General features: G+C 43.0%; 1 protein-coding gene across 1 annotated transcript in view; it reads right to left on the reverse strand.

Moving 5' to 3' along the window:
* Window positions 1–7,948: 7,948 nt before the first annotated feature.
* Anxa2 (annexin A2) overlaps window positions 7,949–21,014 on the reverse strand; it is a 41,654-nt gene continuing 28,588 nt past the window's right edge. Inside the window, exons 5-13 of the mRNA XM_020168876.2 lie at window positions 19,995–20,108; window positions 16,859–16,949; window positions 14,946–15,025; window positions 13,822–13,881; window positions 11,973–12,066; window positions 11,345–11,440; window positions 10,831–10,889; window positions 9,461–9,583; window positions 7,949–8,302 (exon numbers count right to left, since the gene is read on the reverse strand). Coding sequence (XP_020024465.1) covers window positions 8,243–8,302; window positions 9,461–9,583; window positions 10,831–10,889; window positions 11,345–11,440; window positions 11,973–12,066; window positions 13,822–13,881; window positions 14,946–15,025; window positions 16,859–16,949; window positions 19,995–20,108 — 777 coding nt within the window. The 3' untranslated portion in view covers window positions 7,949–8,242. The remainder of the gene's footprint in view (window positions 8,303–9,460; window positions 9,584–10,830; window positions 10,890–11,344; window positions 11,441–11,972; window positions 12,067–13,821; window positions 13,882–14,945; window positions 15,026–16,858; window positions 16,950–19,994; window positions 20,109–21,014) is intronic.

Genomic DNA, 21,014 nt, shown 5'->3' on the forward strand with positions numbered 1-21,014 from the left:
ATAAGGTTCAAAGTTGATGAAAACTTGAAGGAAAAAAAAGCCTCCTCACTGCCAAGAAGACAAATGATGTTGCTATGTGGGCTGCTGAAGGACACCCCCCACCACTTATGATCTGAACATTCTGAGGCTAGAACTCTGATTCATCAACAGGCAGGGAGAAAGGAGGCAGGTGGCCCATCCAAGGCTATTTGACAAGAAAGAGAGCCAGGGATCAAAGAGGGCCAGATCCACAGAGGAAACAAGTCACAGAGAGACAAATCGCAGAGGACCCCAAGCATGGCTTTATAATGTCCTGTGGCTACTTTCAAAGGCAAAGTATGGTAGGAGGACTCTCTCCTAGGTTCATGTGGGCCATCTCGCTAATGATACTGTACAGCACTTATCTGTATAATATAGCTATCTGATTATATGTGAACTTACTAGATTTGTTGTTTCCTCTACACCAAGAACTATGCCAGGGATGTTGCATGTGTGGCTCCTTTAATCCTCACAACTCTCCAAGGGAGATACTGTTATTCCCTGGAAAGCAAACCCATTAAGGACACTAAGTGGAGAGACTCCAGGGGGAGGATTCAGCTTAAGAGAACTCCCAGACTCACAGTGGATCTCAAGGGAGATAGGTCTATTTTGGGGATAAGTTCAACCCAGGGAAATCATCCTGACAGTCCTGTGGGCTCTCACCAGGGACTCATAGCCCAGAACTGGACCAAGACAGGTGCAACTCAGCAGGCTAACCACTGGGCACCTTCAGCCTTGCATTCTTTACTTGATTGATTAATTTGGCTCACCTCTGAGGGAGAGTCCTCAGAAACTTCTAGTATCTCAGATAGAATTTCATAGTACCTTAAAAGTACATCATCCAGGGAGGAACTCTGCAGAATAGAAAGGAATTTGCAGACAAAGTTCCAGGGCGTTTCCTTTGCTAGAAAGGGCTTTGTGGGTGCTAGAGATAAGCCTAGTTAAAAGGGCAGAAGACAAGTTATCGCCATCTCAGCCTCCACAGGGCTAAAGGTATCAGAGTGGGACACAAATGCTAGGGACAAAGTGTGAGCCCCAGGAACAGCTTACCTCTTCCCAGAGCAGTAAGGAAGCCAACAGAGTCCCAGGAGCAGCAGGAGGCACAGCTGGTTACATGTCCCATGCTCAGGCCAGCATAGGTCTCAAACTAGGGAAAGGCCAGGCCTGAATGTCCATGTGGGGATTTGGAGGCCTGTATTTGCTCATTTTTCATTGTTATAACAAAATACCTGAGACTGGCACTTATGAAGAAAAAATTTAGCTCATAGTTTTGAAAGCTGAAAGCCCAATGAATAGAGAATGGGCTGTGGAGAGGGTCTCCACGGTAGATGGCACCATGATGGTAGAAGAACAAGGAAAAGAGCCCACATGCCAGAGTAAGAAGAAAGGACCAGTCTTTTGACTGGCTTTGCCTATTAAAGCTTTACCACTTCTCCCATCACATTGAGGACCAAATCTCCCCAGTACATAAACCATTGGGGGACAAACCATATTCAAACCCAAGCCATAGCAAGTCCTCTGCCCCTGGGAAAAATAGATGACTCAGGTCAGAAGCCTTACCTTACTCTGCTTCTGTTACTATGTTACTATTAGAAGCAGATGGTAACTGGAAATCTCCCAGTACAACAGAACTGGGAATTACCCCATTGAAGAGCTGAGCCATTTTGATTCTACCTTTTCCTTTGTTTCATCCATACTCTGAAATCATTTTTCTGTGGTTTCTTGGTTTTACCAGAAACTCAGACTACAAGATTCTGAAGGTATCCTTCCTTTTTTTCTCTTGTTTATGACTCTAATTGAAACCTATTTTCCTCTGGTACACGTTTAGTTAACTTAGGTACTTCAAAGCACAAAGTTAGGTCTAAATTAGGGACCCTTGGGGTATCTGGAATGTGTACTATGATATATCTGGGGTAGATATAACAGATCATAAAGTGTCAAAAAGAAAAAGTCACAAGGTACACATGAAAGATTCCCTTCCAGCACCCCACCACAGGCTGTGGGCTGGGCTAGTTAGTGACTGAAGAAGTACGCTGGATGGAATTGGACTGAGATTGGAAAGTAGGCTTGACCAGAGGGCAGCGACTCATTCCCTACTCTCCAAGCCCATTACTAGGGCTTTTCCAGAGATTTCAACACTAATGTGTTCAGTGCTTCATCCCCTGAAAGCCCTCAGCTTCCCTACAAGAGGTGAAGACACTCGAGGTGCTACATGATGGCTGGGTAGCATTCCCCATCCCCTGGCCATCTCTGCTGTCAATCTCTGGAATGACCAATCTCAAGGTCAGGCTGCCTGCTTCTCTCTCTCATCCCAGAGCCCACTCCCTTTCAGATAAGCCAGGCCTACATTCTCTTGAACTAGACTTGAGGTCAGGGAAGACTGAACTTCCACTGCCTACAGTCCAACCCACTGTCCTGAGAAAAAAGAAGGAAAATCTGCCTCTCATTCTTCCATGATGAGCCCGTGTCAAGTAAACAGAGCTAATTCTCAACAGGTCATCTGGCTGAATGTGTTAATGGTGACTTGTTCCATGGGGGACTCGTTGATTCAAGCACTCTTCTCCATATTTTTATGTATTTTCCAACTTTCCTCAAGAATATACATTCCTCCTATTAAATTTTTTTTAAATCCTGTCTTAAAGATCACCTGTCCTGGAAACCTACAAGGTACATCATTCTGGATGAGGATCAGCAGCTACTCTGGACCCCAATTGCCTTGGTGTCCTCAGTCACAGCACTCTTCATTCCACATGGCCAGTGCTGCCTTGTTTTCATTCTCCCCAATCTCCTATCCCCAGTGCCTGGTTCGGTAATGAGCACACCGTAGGTATGTCCATTGAATAAATTAATAAGTGGATGAATGAATTAAATGGATGATGAAGGCCCAATATTACTTGCATTAACCCCAGACTTAAAAATCTTCTAGTCAAATATGAGTGCATATCAATTAGGGCAAAGGTGACCCATACCCACCAGGATGGCTCTCTGAAGCTCAAGAATCCATGGTAAAATTTGAAATCCGGCAACTTCACTGACATGGTACCTTAAAACTCATTTCACACTTTTGTCTATTCCTGTTCCAAACTCCTTGCTATTTCTTGAACTTCATATTTGATTTTGTTTTGTTTCTTTTTTGAGGCAGGGTCTGGCTATGTCCAGGCTGACCTCAAACTTCTGGGCTCAAGCAATCCTCCTGCCTCAGCCTCTGGACTAGTTTGGGACTACAGACTTGTGTCACCACACCTGGCTTTAGAAATTTAGAAATTTAGTTAAAAGTCTAGGAGTCTTGGGCTCAACAGATTATAGCTAGGGAAACTCTAATTTTAAACATACTGTTTAAAAATAACAGCCAACTCCACAGCCAGGTCCATCAACATATTGCATTCTTTCTGGTTTGTTTCTGATTATTAGAAAGCTAATGGTTCAACTCCAGACCAGCAATGGGAGGGGAAGTCGTTAGAGGACACAGTCACACACCTCAGGCTGACATTTCAGTCAATGACAGACTGCACGTACTGTGGTTGTCCCATATGATTGTGTCACTCATCAGCTGTCATAGTTTAAGTACATACGCTGATCTTTGCGCAATAACAAAATCCCCTAGAAATGCATTTCTAAGTGTGTACCCCTGTCATTATGAAATGCAACTCTGTACTTTATTCACTTCTTCACTGTGGTTTTAGAGATCCAAAAAAACCCTCTTGTACCCCAACTATTGACCATCTCTTCACTCATTCCTCTCATTCCAGTAATTGGAGGCCAAAGCTTTCATTCTAAGACAGAAGGTAATGTTGATCTATGACTCACCTTTGGGGAAGACACATGGGCCAGCAGCAAGACCACGGGACACAGAACATCCTGCAGGTCCTCAGAGAGAGAGGCTCTGCAGAAGCCAAGAGGGAGGTCTGCAGGACACATGTCCATTCTTGACCATGTCTCAATGTTGCTTAGTTTTCAGACCAGAAAAGCAGGCTATTTAAACTGGGATAGTTGGGTTTAGGTTTCTACAAGGCCTGTATAAAGCCTGGTTCATTCTCCCCTCAAACTCCACTGTGAAGAACCAGGCGGAGTGGCCTGATTAGGACCGCATATCTGGGAACAGCACAAATGCAAAAGAGGATGCGCAAGGGGGAAAAGTGTGCTTTTCTGTTTCAGGAAACCTGCTGACATAGGGAATGCTTCTGTTTTTCTGCAGAAATGCTGCCTTCAGTGGACAAAATTCAGCCACAATCAAGTTAATTGAATGCACAAATGTAATATTTTTCCAGGGCACCTCCAATTTAATGCTTGATGAAATCGCGTCTTTCGCATATATTTACAAAAGCTTTTCTTCATCCACAAATGTCTGTTAAAATTGCTTATAGATGCTGAGATAGCAAATCACTCTTCTAATGTAATGAGATAAGTCATCTCTATAAACTTTGCTTGCTCAAATGTACTCGCATAAAAGAAATCAGGCTACAGGCTTTTTTCAATAAATAGAATGAACAACTCGAACTTGATGGCTACAGCATGTTCTGCCTCATTGCTAAGGGATGTTTAAAATTGCTCTCTTTCTTCTCTCTTGTGGTGGAGTTTTCATCTCGGTAGTTGATGGAAAAAGGAGGTCAAATAAACTGATGTGGGGAAGAAGCCGAAGTCATTTGTCAAAACGTTGGGATAGGCCGGGAGATTGGAGTCATTTAAAGACTAAAAATTGATTTAAAAGATTTCTGTCCTCAAGTCATTTTTCTTGCTAAATGCTGCTACGTTGTGAGCCTGGTTTTCCTGCTTTATCTGTCTTTACTAATAATTTCACCCCAGGAGCTTCGCGTACAAGGGAAAATTCACATACATAGTCGTTTGCCTAACTGCCCAGTAAAATGCATCCAAAAATCAAGAAGCCATGGAAAGTGGGGATCTTAAGGACATCGTCCATCAATTTCCAAGATTTGTTTCTTACTTTTTACTGTAAGTGTCAACTTTGTGGCAAAAAGCCTGATAGGCCATTTCGCACATGCCTAGTGGTCACCATGGTGTTTGACCACTTGGGCTGCACATCTAAAGAAATACTCCATGCACCGACTACAATGTGAAGAATACGTCAAGTTGTGCAACATGACAGCCCTCCCTAGCCCTGTTACTCCAGCCACGGGGGGCAGGGACATCATGTTCTTAAGATGTCATAATGCAGTGTTTCCATGGCTATACTACACATCCATTGTCTTTTATTTCTCAAGGAATAAAATCAAACTTTTTGTTGTGATCAGCTCACAAAATGTTGAAGTCTTCTTGGTGCTCTTTCCCTTCTCTTTGCAAAGTAAAATTGTTTGGGAAAATACTCAGATCTCCAGATGGTTGTCTTTGGTTTGAGAAATAGCTTAGACAGCTCAACTAAAGAGGACAGGCTAGAATCCAGAAGAAAATGAGACCAAACTCCAAGTTCCTGTGCTGTAGGTTTTAGAAAACATTGGACAGCCATGGCTCCACAGAGGAGAGACAGCAGGCAGCTTTAGAACTGTCTTCCAGAGCCTTCCCTGTGCCAGGCTGCACTTTAGATTTTCCCTCACCTGCCTATGGGTCTAAGCCATCCAGACCAGAGGCCAGGTTGTCCCTGCCAGGACTGGGGCAGAAACCTCTCCAGGCTCTCACATAGCCTTCTCTTCCTTTCCTTTTGCAGCCTGAAACACAGCTGAAAGGAGAGAGGAAAGAAAGCCTAAATACTTCCTAATTTGAACTATTACTCCTGACAGCCTCTGCCCAGCCCTATCAATTCTCAGTTCAGTATGATAATTTGGGGTTAAATCGAAAGGTCCTGCTTCTTATGCAGTTCCTTGAACTCTGCCCTAAGCACACAGAACAGTATATTTTGGGATTTGGGGCATTGGTTCTACTGTGCGCAGGAGGTCACATTTGATTAAATGTCCTATGTTTGCATAACTTCCTTTTGAAAGAATCTATTAGTGGCCTTAGGGGCACTTTATGGGCCACTAGTGACCCAAAAGCCACACTCCATCCAAATTCCCTCTAAAGTTTGTCAAGGGGTCACAATAGCAAGCCAATCGGCTTACAGATCTATTTGGTTTGGTCAGCACAGTTGCTGCAACTGCAGTTGTTTTTCTGAATCTAAAAGCCTGACACAGGGCAAGTGGCCTCCACTTCTCTAGACTCTCCACTTCCATCCAGCCAACCCACTTCATGCTTATGTCTATTACCTGCTTAGTACTTCAGACACTGAGTTTGTGCTATAGCAGCCAGGTATCAAGATTGAGCGATGACACACATCCTCTGATGAGGAGGAAATGTAGACGGGCTTATCAGGGGTCACCCACTTCTCTCCCTCACTTTTTGGGGGGAAAGTGCTGCAATATGCAGTCCACAGGGCAGTGGGCTATAGCCTACAACCAGAATCTTCCATTTATAAGCATAAGTGGTAGCATAAATGTACTACAGGCTTGCTATGCACCGTCTATTTGTACAAAGATGTACAGAAATCTGGTGGCTCTAGGGAAGACCACTGACCTGCTGGGCTGAGATTAGCAGGAGGCTAATCTTTGTTGTGTTAAGAAGAAAACCCTAAATATACTCTCTAGCTTTGTTTGTTTTGAGTTGGCTTACAAATCACTCATTTCGGAGATCATACATTATGAGTCTCCCACTAGTCGTGCTGCAGATAACACCTCTGTTGTGTGCTTTATGATAACAGTTGCCTAGGTTACTCTTCAGGGACTTGAAGGTCCCTTTTGCTGAAAACTAGCCCATCACTTAGACCTGCAGACATCTGCTTACTAACTGAAGCTGAAAAGACTTGACATCTCTATCTTCATATTGTGTGTGTCTCCATTGAAGCCTTAAACTTTAAGCTAAATACTCCTACTAGCCATGAACAAAAACACCAGACCATAAAAGGCATAAAAATTTCCTGGAAAAGACATGAATATTCCTCCCCTTTTACTAGCCTCTCTCTCTCTCTCTCTCTCTCTCTCCTCATTTTTCCCTCTCCCTCTTTCTCTTCCTCCCTCCCTCCTTCATTAGGCTCTCACACACTCAGTCTCTGAGTGACTGGCTTTATCAAGCAGCAGCAGAATCCTTTCTCAGTTACAGTTGTACGTTTTGGAAGGTGTACCAGTTGTATGAATGACCCATTCTTCATTGTCTGAACCATAAGAATCTGCAGTGAGGGTTTCCTCCCAGCAGTGAAATTTCACTTAAGGTCTTAGGAATCTCTAATGCTTCCTTCTAATGTCATATTGCCTCATCCTCCCCGTAAAGCCCTCACTTCCTCTTCCATTCTCCCAATCCACTTTGGTTAGCCCTGTTTTGCAAGGATCCTATAGCCTGGCTCACTGGCAGGTAGGTTCTTGGAGTTGAGGTAGGATATTATTTATGTCTGGAAGTCTTATAATACTTGCTAAATAGAATTCACCATCCTACATTAACCCTCTTCCTAGTTTGTGGCCACCACAAACACTTCTTCTCACCTAATTTGCCTGCATAAAGATGAGCACATGAGTAGTCACTTGGGAATTTTCCTCAAGTAGACTGGCCATATAGAGCAGCCCAACAGAACGTTCTGTACCATTGGCAACGTGCGTCGCCTATGCTGTCCAGCACTCTAGTTACCATGTGTGGATTCTGAGCACGCGAAGTGTGGATGGCATGACAGAAGAACTGAATATTTTTTCTTTTTTGTGCTGCTGGGATGGGACTCAGGGCCTCATGCACGCTAGGCAAGTGCTGTGCCACTGAGCTAAACTCCTGGCCCAAGAACTGAATTTTCAACTTTGTATAATTGAAATTCATTTATACTTAAATAATCACATCTGATAATGGCTGTCATGTGGGCTCTAGAGCTTTGTGCCTCCAGGGACAATCTCAGCATTAGTTGAACAAAACAATTCAAAGCATGTTAGATCTGTAAACAATTAAACAGAAAGCCAGGTGAACAGAGTAACATTTCTAAAGTAAAAATTCAGTTTATTCACGACACAATACACAAGTGGCAAAGTGTTTCACATCACAGACTTCATTTCCAATTCTTTGGAATGTTCATTTCTTTGGCTAAAAGGAGAGACTGATGGGAAAGCCAGGAAATGCTTAGGCAGCTAAAATAGGGGGAAGGGACAATGCTAACTTCACCTTCACAGGAGGGGCTCAGGGGTCTGTTAGTCGCAAGCTAATTCTCCAGAACGTTAGGTGGGAGCACAGACAGAGCCATGCCTGCGTGCTGCTGGCATATCGCACTTCAGTCGTCTCCACCACACAGGTACAGCAGCGCTTTCTGATAGTCACCCTTGGTGTCTTGCTACAAGTGGCATGGAAAAGAGAGAAATATGGTATCAGGAAACTCCACAGTGACCTATGAGAGGCCTCGGTGCACTGCAGAGATTCTGCAGGCCCTCCCCCCACACAATACTAGAAAGCCACACCCATGCCATGACCCAAAAGGAGAAGGTACTTAGGAGACTTTCAAGTCCCACTCTTCCTTCCCAGGGTTCCTACAAACACCCTCACTTTCCTTCCACCCCTTAACTTACCACAGAGGACAAGGTATGTTTCTGCCTTACTCTTGTTTTGAAAATTCTTAAGCTAGTGAGATGAGGAAACAGCTACAAAGAGTCTACTGGTCCTTCAAGTTTAAACACATGTCCGAATAAACCTCAGTATTCACACCCATCCCTAACTTTATCCTCAGTGACCAAGACACGCCTTTGGAATTGTCCGGACCTTTTAGAAAGGAGAATTTCTATCAGGTATGCTGGTACATGCCTGTAATCCGAGCTACTTGGGAAGCTGAGGCAGGGGATTACAAGTTCCAGGCTACCCTGGGTAACTTAGTGAGACCCTGTCTCAAAATAAAGTTTAAAAAAGGGGCTGGGGATATAGCTCAGTGATAGAGCACTTGCCTAGCACACATAAGGCCCTGGGTTCAATTCCCAGTAGAAAGAAAGAGAGAGGGATGGAAAGGAAAGAAGGAAGGAAGGATTGCAAAGCCTGTCTGAACTACACACAGTGATATCATTGTTAGTGCAATCAGTGCAAAGGCATGTCTTGTTCACCTAATGTCCCAGCACTGCAAAATGCACAGAGACTAAATTGATAGAAGAGCTGGGACTACTGGGTAACTACACATTGTCAAGTTTTTCTGAGGATTTTTCAAGAAATAGAAGTATATTAGAATATAAACTTTAATTGGCCCTCAAAGTCTCTTAGGATGTTATCAAGTCTTGCAGGATCATTGTCACAAACACCAATTATCCTGGCCTGAGTTAGCAGAGTCCAGAACAAATCATAAATAGTGTTTCATATCCCTGATATGTAGTGACCAGCATCTCTTCCCCAGAGAAGTAGAACACTTAGTGGTTTTCTTCACCATTCTACCACTCTTCTGACCGGCCACCTGCTTGGGGACCCAGGCCCTCTGGATGGCCGGGTAGAGCTGACCTAGCAGCACAGGCCTTACCTGGATGTAGTAGTACAGGGACTTGCCGTACTTCTTCTTGAATTCAGACCTAATTTTCAACATGTCCACTTCACTGCGGGAGACCATGATTCTGATCAAGACTTTATCTCGAGTCCCCTTGCCCTGAAAGTTAAGTTGGTGCTCTAAGTTAAATTCCCTTGCAATGTTATCATTTTCAAAAGCACCTTATACATTTCCTGGCAAATACGTAGTTCTTGACATCATCCCCTTAAGAAATTGCAAACAAGCTGTGCAGGATGGTTCATTCCTGTAATCCCAGCACTCAGGAGGCTGAGACAGGAGGATTGTGAGTTTGAGACCAGCCGAGGCTATATAGTGAGTTCAGGCCAGCCAGAGATACAGAGGGAGACCCTATCTTAAACAGATTAAAAACAAACACACAAAGTGAAACGAGCATTTTGGAATTCCAAACACACCAGAATTTAGTCAGTATAGACATCCACTCTGTGCATTCAAAAAACATTTACTGAGTTCTGCAAGTGTGAGCCAAGGCTCAAGAAGTCTGCATGTTTGCATACAGAGCAAAAGTTTGCTCGTTCTCAGAGGCTTAGACAGGACATGCCAACACATTTCTTTTCATGGCACTGTGCCAATGGAAATGGTTCGGGCAGCAAAGACCTGAGTGTACTTCCAGAGCCTCAGGCCATAGACACCAAGGAAGGGGCCACGAGTGATGCAGGAACCAAGTGAGATAGCAGAAAGTCCCTGTGGACAAGGGAGGTGCCCCAGGTAGAAGCAGCAAGGGCCTGGAAGTCAGAAGACACCAGGCACATTTGAGGCATGGCAAATGGATAGGTTTGTGGGAAGAGATGGTTCACATGGGGAGAGATGCAGGGCTGGCTATGGAGTCATTGGACAGAAGCAGGGTGAAATCTGTTATGTAACTGCAAACTGGCTGAGGCTCTGGAAGCTCCAGTCTCTTTGTTATGACAAGGACAATAATCTAATCCCCACAGTGTTTCCTACTAGGACTAAGGGAAGGAAGGAACAGCTATTGCACAGTGGGTGCTCACTGCTCTTTCCATCCTCGCTTGTCTTCATTCTGGGGGTAACAGGAGAAAATCACTGAATGTCTCCAACAGGAATCAGATGCCACTGTCACCTAACACTTTCTCCTGCTGTTGGCACTTTATTTTCTACCCATTCCCAAACACGTGTTTGAGCAGTGGAGATAAGATGGATTTGTGCTTTTTCTCATTTGTCAAACACAACTACAACTGGCAGTGAGCTCCTGCATCCACACACTGGAGTCTTCTCCTTCCTCTATTTACTCTTTAAGGGGACTTAGTTTAGTGCACAAAAGAAGAACCTAGTAAGGAAACATGGGTCTCTCAACTGGCTGCCCTTACCTTCATGGAGTCGTACAGCCGATCAGCAAAATACAGGGGCTTGTTCTGAATGCACTGGACTGTGGAGAAAGGGAGAATGTCAGGGGTGCAGCACTGTTCTCTTCTGCACCAAAGGGAGATGATGCCCTGACCCCAGACACCAACTGGAAATAACCTGACACAATAGACATGGGCTACAGAATCCTCTGAGCTATTAAGCCCCACTGTGGTTTTCAACCAGGGACTCCCAGGGCTGCAGAAATTCAAGTGCATCTATGATGTTCCCCACCACAGCTCTCTCTTCTCTTGTTGTCTTATTCTTCCTTGGCAACTCTCTGTTCTACTAATTTACACCCTTCTTCAGTTTCAGGTCCTTAAATTTATATAGTTAAGATTATAAAAGTATCCAAATGAAATACAGAAGCCACCCTCCCAAACACCCTTGCAGTAAGATAACGGCCATTTGATCCCTCTGCTTCTGCCCTGTCCTCTGAAAGCCATGGCCACTAGGAATGAGGGGGCCATACTTGCTTACCCAGGTTCAGGAAAGCATTTTCCAGATCTCCTTTGACCTCCTTCTTGATGCTCTCCAACATGTCATAAGGACTGTAGCTCTTGTACCTTTCAAATACTGGGGGAGGCAAGGAGTAATTATTATATCACAGCCACTAGTCAAAGCTGCAGTTATCGCCCATACAATTATGTACCATGACAGAAAAAAATGAAGAAGATCACAGATCACTTCCTAGAAGGTCAGAGGTTGTCATGGAACACTAGTCTGTCCTAGAGGAACTGAGTCATGCACCTGTTCCAAAGGGCACTGCCCAGGCCACAGACTGTGACCACCTCCATCTCCCCTGACTGAAACCCGTTACATCTGGAAGCCATCAGAAACAGTACAGAGCACCCAGCCAAGTTCTCTACTTCAACAAATACCGTAAGATAAAATTATTCTCAAACTAGAAAGGGAAGAAAACTAAAGTACACAACATGGATGAGATTTAGGGGAGAGAGGGATTTAGAACGTGCAGGAGACCACCTGGCTTTGGCGAAGGAAACCAGGGGAGCCTATGGGAATGCCAAGTGAGAGTGAGCCCCAGCCAGACATCCATCCACCCCGCTGACAGCCCCTAAGCACTAAACTTCCTCAGCCCAATACCCACCTTTCTGGAGGTGGCACACACTCCGCTCCGTCATGATGCTGATCCACTTGGGAACATCGGTTCCTTTCCTCTTCACTCCAGCATCATAGAGATCCTGTGAGCACAGGAAAAGTTAACTACACAATCCAGAGCAAGGGCATAGAAATGTCATGCGACTCCTCCTGAAGCTACGCATTGACAATGCTGAGTAGGAAAGGATGCTTGCACTGCAGACATGGCCAAAAATGTACCACTGAGGTCAGGATTTTAATCACAAGCAATCTTCCTCAGGCACAGACAGATACAATATATGACTGTAGATTGTTCATGAGTTTGGCACTGTGCAATTCTCCGTCCTCGAAGGTGAAAGGAAAGCCCAAGAGCATTTCATATAGAGAGAGCTTCTACTCATGTAAGAAGGGCAGGCTGAAATTCATGAGCACATCTGGCCTCCTGTCTTTGGGCACATTTAGTTGTAGATAAGCTAGTAGTCATCTACTGAAGACAGTCTCAGACCAGGCCCCCCTGTCCAAGCTTCTTAGAAATTCAGGAAATGATGGATGGATTAGGAAAAGGAGACTATCCAACCTTATTTTTTAGTTTCTGGAAAATGTAGAGACTGCAAATAACGCTAAGAATAGCAGGAAGGTCAACAGGAGGGAGCGCTTACCCAAGGGAAGATATTCAGAGATCCTCCACTATCTGGGAGTTGCTAAGTCTAATTTCTACTACTGTATTTGTTTGTTTGTTTATCTATTTATTTTTGGCAGTGCTCGTGTTTGCACTTGCTAGGCAGATGTCCTACCACTTGGGTTGTACACCCAGCCCTCTATTGCTACATTTAAACCCCTTCTCTACCCTTTACTAAAAGTACTGGGCAGAATAGATTGAATTTTAAAACTAACATAAATTTAAGTTAATTTTTTCTGCAGGTGTTATGACATGCTTTGAGATCACCATTGATGTTCTGGAGATAGTGTATAGTTTATAGCTATCTCAATCAGTATCACAGGTAGTTCTCTGTGACAATGGCAAAGTTCTATCTAGCCAGAAAAGAAGGATGGGCCACTGCTGCCCTCCTTGCTTCCACCACAGTGGAGCAGGAAGCCTTCCTCCCTGCACTTTCTTCTGCTTCCCAACTCACTTGCTGTACGGGTGTACAAGGCCTATCCCACCTAGCAAAAACTGTTACTTTCATACAGGCAAAGCCTAAGTGAGTGTACGTAAGTCAGGTGCTGATCTAGTATAGTACAAGGAAATAGACTCTAATAAATATGAATTCCAGAAAGTAAAATGAAATTCTTATTTGCAGATGGTTGTGGGTTTAAGCCATGGCTACAAATTCTTCGACATTCCTCTTTTCCAAAGGTGGAGCCTAATCCCTCTTCCACTGACTCATTTCTAAAGAACAGAACACAACAGAAGTGATAGTGTGTGGCTCTTGGGACTAGATCAGAGAAGGCAAAGGGCTTCCTCCTTGCTTACTCTTAGATCACTTCCTCTGAAGAAAGTCAGCCACCATATTGTGAGGACACTCAATTGACCCTGTACAGAGGGCCACATGGAGAGATGCTAAGGTCTCCAACCAACAGTAATATGGGTGCACTATCTTGGTAGGAGATACCCCCGACTCAGTCAAGCACTCAGGTGAACACAGCTCTGGCCAACACTGTGTATAAACTCACAAGAGACCCTCAGAAATACCTGACAAAGTCATGCCCCGATAGTCTTGACCCACAGAAACTGAGTGATGTTTGGTTTAAGCTGTTAAGTTTAGGGACAATTTATTACACAGAAATAGAGGACTATTACAGATACTCCAGAGATTTCCCAGAAAACAGAAACTAAAACCAAGAAGCTTAGCACTTACCCGGGCATCCTGGTCAATCAGTTCATAATCAATGACAGAGCCATCCTCTGCTCTTCTACCCTACAGAAAGAAAAAACAAAAACAAAATGAAGTCCATTTCTTTGTGTATTTTAAAACCAAAAATGTTTTATCCCTAACTCAAGTAAGCCACTATTTAATTTCCTGAACACCCACTTAGTTTTCTTCATTTTAAGTTTAGACAAGGGAGTGAGGTAGGTGGCTGTGCCTCGCCATCATCCGCCTGGTACTTACAAAATCCTCACCCCATTCTTTCCCTCAGAGATTACAACCACATGGAGAAATTAGCCCTCAACAAGTGGTAAAATGACATGATAACTAAGGGCACTAAGAAGACAAAAGAAGGAGGAGCCCTTGCAGTCAGAGTCCGAGAGTGACAGGATGGGGATTCAACTGAACCCTGAATGAGGAAGTTGGTCTGGGGAAGGGGACTCTGCTGAAGAGGGACTGCACATGTGGAGGTGGGGCACTCATGAGTGAAGTGCGACCCAATCAGAGCACAAAGGAGTAAGAGAGAATCCCAGAGAAGAGGCTGAAGGTAGAGTGAAGGCAGCTCACAGTCCCCAGTTGATGTAGCATAGCAGAAATGGGTTTGGGTCAGGGAAGTGAAGTGGTGAAAGTAGATTATTCAGTTACACACCAGCCAGAACTCAGATTAATAAATTTCTTTCATCAGTATTCATGTGTTAGGGTTAGCAATCAGCTTCACAAAGGCCCCACTCCATGGGCAAAGGACTCCCTGGGCAAAGTCTCTCATTAAAAAACAAGAGGGTCGCTTTCCAATGTGTAGCCACAGATAGAGGTAAAATGATCTTCCCTGGGCCCCACAGTGAGGGTTGGCACATAAATCCAGGCCAGCACTTGAGGGGCACCTATTTCTTCTCTGGCCCTCAAAGTCCAGTTGTCCATGTGGTTTTGCAGGATGAAAAAAACCTATTATACAAAACAACAACTCTGCAGTGACAGTGCAAACGCTCCATGGGAAATGCAGCAGAATATCTGATGCAGACACAGAGGATTTAGTTAATTCACTCCCAAGAATAAAATGAGCTATGTAGCTTGCCTTGACAGGTAATGAGGACAAAGAAATAAACCAAGAAACCAACCTTTGCTAGGGCCACCATCAGCTTGCGGAAGTCACCAGATGTATCAGAGACAATGTCCTTCTCCAGGTCAGTCTTGTACACTTAGAAAAGAACACATCGGTTTGATGCTTGCTGCCTGTGTAGCCAACCAACCATCCATACCCCCAGCCTACTGAGGTTCAAAATGTAGGAACAGTGAGTCAGCACAGAAGCATCTGTGCTCCTTAGCCACAAACTTAAGGCCTACTCTCGAGAATGACTTTAACCCCATAAGATCACAGCCAGTTATCATCAGTGACAGTGGACAGGCAGATCCGAATCAAATCAGAGGTCCTCAGGCTCATTTTGATTAGTAAACTTATTTGTCATTAAAATACTGATTCCCAAACTTCTTGACTATGAGTATCATTTTAAATATCAAAAATTTGGACAGGGAGGCAGCAAGGTACAGTTGTACATGAATACAATCCCAGCACTCAGGATGCTGAAGCAGGAGGATCGTGAGTTCAAGGTAAGCCTGGGATACATAACAAGAACTTTTCTCAAAGGACATAAATAAAAGTCTTGAGGTATTGAGTCTGAATTTATTAACCAGATATTTATTTAGCATTTGTGGCTGGACACTGATGGCTTAGACCTCAGGAGGCAGCAATCAGGAAGATTGTGGTTCAAAGCCAGCCAGGGCAAATAGTGCAAGCGACCCTATCTCGAAAACACCCATCACAAGAAAGGCTGGTGGAGTTGCTCAAGGTGTAGGCCCTGAGTTCAAACGTTGGCACCACAAAAAAGAGTAACTTGTGAATTTGTTTTATATTATAAAAATTTATATTTGGGGGCTGGCAGAGTGGCTCAAATGGTAAGAACATGTGTCTGAGGTATGAGGCCCTGAGTTCAAACCCCAGTACCACCAAAAAAAAAAATTATACTTAAAAATGTACTTTAACTTTTTTAACATTTTACTATACTTTTTGTTTTATTTCTCTAAATTTTTTAATGATCAAGCAAAAAGGCCTCACCTTCCCTTTTCTCGAACAGTTCTTTCAGTTTTGCAGAGCTGTATTAAAATTGCTATGCACAACTTTTTAGTATACAAATAAAATGATGTGTTTTTCAGGTTTAAAAAAATGTGGCAGTGCTACTATACACACACGCGCACACACATGTGCACACACAATAGCACTTCATTATGCATAGATTAAGAAAATGTACCATGGCAAAACTAGTAAGTTAAATAATACTTTGGGATGGATTTATAATTCCTTATTCATAATAACATCTATGCTGAAATCTAGCAGCTACAAGTTGTATTTTCTTATTCTACCCACTATCTCCTTTACTGCTTGGTGCACATGGGTCTGCAAGTCTCTTGCAATCATTCTTTATCCAGAGTCCCAAGTTGAGAATCTCAGGACAGCACCAAGTATACCCCATACAGTACTTTCTATTACTTCCCCTCAAGTCTTTTTTGAAATAATTTTTTTCTGTCCTTTCCTTCCTGTCTACTCTTTTTGCAGAAGTTCCAATGAAATGTAATAATCAATACACAGGCAGTAGGCAGGTGTTTGTGGCTCATGCCTGTAATCCTAGCTACTTGGGAGGCTGAGATCAGGAAGATCAAGGTTCAAGACTAGCCAGAGAAAAGTTTGTGAGGCCCCCGTCTTCAAATAAGCAGAGCAAAATGGATTGGAGAAGTGGCTCACAAGGTAGAGTGACTGCTTTGCAAGCATGAAGTCCTGAATTCAAACCCCAGTCCCACAAAAACAAAAACAGAAAAAACACAGATGGAGGTGGCCAGCCTCACATGGAGGCCAAGGTCACAGTTCCTGCTGCACATCTATAAAGCCGGCCTCCTGTCCCCAGCATTGAGCCAGGGAGCCATGTGGAGTCATGGAAACTGGGCTAAGAGGGTGAATCACAGTAATCGGGCTGCTCACTTTCCTTGTAGACTCTGTTAATTTCCTGCAGCTCCTGGTTGGTTCTTGAGCAGATGATCTCAATAAGTGAGTCCTCATCAGTCCCCAGCCCCTGTAAACCAAGCAGGAAAACATCAGCCATCTTCCTCATCACTGGCATACTTCTCTAATCTCCATCAGGTAAACTACAAATACGGAGCAAGTTCATTAGCACTCCCCTTTCCACATTTCCTACTGAGTCATCTGTACTACACTCCTCAACACAAAATAAGGGCATTCTTCTATTGCTTCACCAAGGCGCAAGGTGTACGGGAGGCATGCTGGAGTTCAGCTATGTTTCTAAAGAAAGTGAATGAGAAGAGGCAGCAATAGAGTATACCCAATGTTAAAAGTGGTCATCTTTTGGTGATGGGTTTATAACATAATTTCTTCTTCCTATTTTTCTTTATTTTTTCATTTCTATCATAACTACCCACTATTTTAATAGATGGGAAATAACATTCTTCATTAAGCAATTCTTCTCACTCATCTGAAATAAAGGGCTATAGAAAATTTATATTGTCATTTGCAGCCAGCATCAGTAAATTAGAATATCTTCTTGCCAGAGAAAAGTACAGTGAAGATTAAATTTTTAGCTTCTCTTCTTTGAAATGTAAAATTGGGTTAATGTTAAAATTTTCATTATTGTACTCCCATTTTGGCTTGATCTTATGCATTCTTCAGGCATTTTAGGGAAGCAAAAAGGAAATAATGAAGTGCCAAATAAACGTAGACACCAACACTTTATTAAGGAAAAAAGAATTTGATGAGTGATATATTTAAATTTAATATATACACTTCTGAGCATGCCGGATAGCTTGAAAGGACTTGACGAATCATGTATTTCAAAGCTGGCTTCATGATCAAAGTCAAGATTTAATAATCAGGACTCTCTAATACTTGTCTTTCGGAATATGGAAAAATCACTTTGAACTAAGTAGAATTACAACTGTTTAAAATGTAAATCAATTATAAGGTGTTAATGCAATAAGAAACTTACTTATCCACATGAAAAGTGTGTCAGCTATTAATTAAACTTATTAGAGTTTATATGTCCCTGAAAAAGTGTCTCATATAATCTAAGCTAAGCCTCAGGTTAATGGTTAATTTTGAATTTTATTCTTAATCGAATCTTTGAGCCAATGGCTCTTCTTCCAGAGTTTTCATCATGATTTATAGAGGTTCTAGCAAAGCCACAAACTTCTCCCTTGTTAGCAAAAGGTCCAACGGCATTCTGTATAGATGTCATAAAATGACTACTGAGCATCTCTGAATATTTTAAGGAGCGGCAGTTCTTCAACCTACGAAGGAGGGAAATAGAGCCTAAAAGTAACTCATGCCTTGGAAGAAATACCATTTCCTGACTTGGAAGAAATGAGATGGTCATGGTAACAGAAGGTTTGTTTTATCCCATCTCTGATACACCATGTTAATATTTGAGAATTCTAATAGTATTTTATCTCTACAATGGAAGGTGACCTTGGCAATTTCCAAAATTTGGCCCAAGCTTTCCACAGATTGCCCACAATTCCCATCTCAAGGGCAACTTCTCCTGTAACGTATGGCAGATACTGCTACTGGTATCGCCGAAAGTCAAAACAGATTTTTTAAAAGCATGGTTCAGTTAATGTTACTTCAAGCTTTATGGATTTCAGAAAGGTATTCAACTGTGATAGCTAATGGAAGAGCTGGCACAAGGTCAAAGATTTAACAGTTAAAGCACCTTTCATTGGGTCCAATTGCATAGACTCCAACAGTGACTGGCAACTCAAAAAGGTCTGTCTGTCCCAAGTCAATAATACCTAGTAATAGATATGGGTAAAATCACATGAATCACAACTAAATGGACTCTTGTTGGAAATAAGATAAAGTGATCTGAAGTGTTGACAGTCAGAGGAAACCTAGGAAAGACTGGCTCATGCATGGCTCAAAAGGCCCAAAGACTTGGTGTTCAGGAGTGCTGCCTTCATCATGCAGTATCATGAACAGTTGTTGACATGTCACCATTCTTAATTACCCCTTCCCTGCAGTATGGCCTGCTTAAGAAACGCAAATCCAGTCCACTCAAATTAACCAAGCACAGCTTGAGAGAGGCTGAAGAACTGAAGGGAAAAAGATTTCACAAGTCATTCTGCAGTCCTGAGCTATCAAGTCTGGGGTCCTGGCATTGCCCTGTGTGTGACGCAGCCTCATTCTTGAGGTGCTCTCTGCGGAAAGGATGACAACAAAATGCTAACATTAGCTACGGTGACAGACTTACAGCTCAGTATGCTCATAATTCAGAAACAGTGACATCACCAAAGATGCGCTGAGATCTACATTACAAAGAAATACAGCTTTCCCCCTACTGGGGAGGCTTTACCTAGCTGGACCAGCAGAGGGCAGCATGTGATTATTCAAAGTATAGCGAGCACACGCTAGGAAAAGGAGACCTATGCCTTGCAGTCACATACATTTATACATCTGTTACATTTAAGTAATATTTAGTGGTTTAGCGATGCACAAAATGCAAGGGGTTTCCAACCTAGACTTTTACATTTTAACCTGAAAATCCATATTCAAAATAACTTCTCAACAGCAAAACACAAGAAATAATATGTATTTCCAAGACTTCAAACTAAACCTGGGAACCATGCACAATCTGAAATCACCCTTTATGTGCACTGTGCACAGGATTTGGGTCCAAATTTGAAACAATGGGACATGACAGGGAGAAAGCCCGAGAAGGAAGACCATGAGCAAAATTTGCAAGCTTCATTTAACAAAAGCTATGAGTTTTTCTTTTTAATATCACAACATATCTTTCTTAAAGAGGAAGTGTAATCAAGGAAGTAGTTTTCCCAAATGGCATTCCAATCGCCCAGGTGCCAAGCAGTAGCAGCTGGTAAGTGACTTCTCAGCATGAAAATTTCTTTACAATCTTAAAAAAAAAAGCAATTGAAATATTTTTGGTATGAATCCTGAAACTTACAGCTTCAATTTGTTCATTCAAACAAATAAAAAAGATTCCAAATGAGAATTCAACAAAACTGAAAATCACTTAATTACACTCAAAAAAGCTGCAATTCACAAATATTAATGGCAGAGTTGACAGAGATGAAGTCTCACATGTGTTTACCTTCATGGAAGCTTTTAGCTCAGAAGCGTCATACTGAGCAGGTGTCTTCAATAGGCCCAAAATCACTGTCTCCAGGTGGCCAGATAAGGCTGACTTCAGTGCTGATGGAAGTTCCTTCAGAAAAACAGGCAATCAAACACATGGAAGATATGGTTGGTAACCAATAATCATTTTTAAACCAAGCAAGTAAAACTCAAGAAGGGAGCTCTGATGAAAAGCAGATTGTAAGCCTTTCACAGCCTTGGGGCCTGGGATCAAAAACCCCTGTTTACTAGACTCAGATGTCAGAAACAACTTCCACTAATGTCTAAGCTGAGTTTGCCTTCTCCTCCAATCACTCAAAAGAAACCTGAGTAGCCTACAACCCCTCAGATGGCTCAGAGTGGAAAGTCTTACCTCTACATTTACACCCCATGGAAGACAGGACATTCCTGGGTCAAGGCCTCTCTCAAGTTCAAGGGGAGCCTTGGGAAGCAGAGTCCTTGTGCCCACTGAGAGCTCACAAAAGATGTTTGTGAAGCTGCTCCAGTGGTGGGGCCCCAAAGCTTCCAGAAAGAACCAGAAACCCCAACATGGCTGGAAATGAGGTTATAAGGCTTCCCCATCTAACTGTATTTGTCCACAGCAAACTGGGACCGGGTTAATGGAGATGAAGGGGAACTAAAGGCCCTCTTGGCACCCCCTCTTGACTTTCAGCACATAGTCTTTTTAAAGGGTCTCAGTGTCACCATGACCTCAGCTTTTAAGTCAGAGGTCTGAGACAGTCCCCATGTATGTAAATAGATAAGCCCAATTCAATGTGGCTTTCACCAATCATGGCCATTGCTCTGTGACTGAATCCTCCCTCTATAATTATTCTTTCTTTTCACTTTTACTCTTTCCTCTCTTAATTTTTTTCCCTCCTGTTTTCCAACAGCACCCATGGCATCCATAAAGTTTAGCCCCACAAGGCTCCTGCAAACTCTAGGAGGTGATTTGTAGCCCACTTCGGAGACAATCTCCCCAAATCCTTCCTAGTGG

This window comes from Castor canadensis, chromosome 2 (assembly GCF_047511655.1).
Source record: "Castor canadensis chromosome 2, mCasCan1.hap1v2, whole genome shotgun sequence".
Lineage (NCBI taxonomy): Eukaryota > Metazoa > Chordata > Mammalia > Rodentia > Castoridae > Castor > Castor canadensis.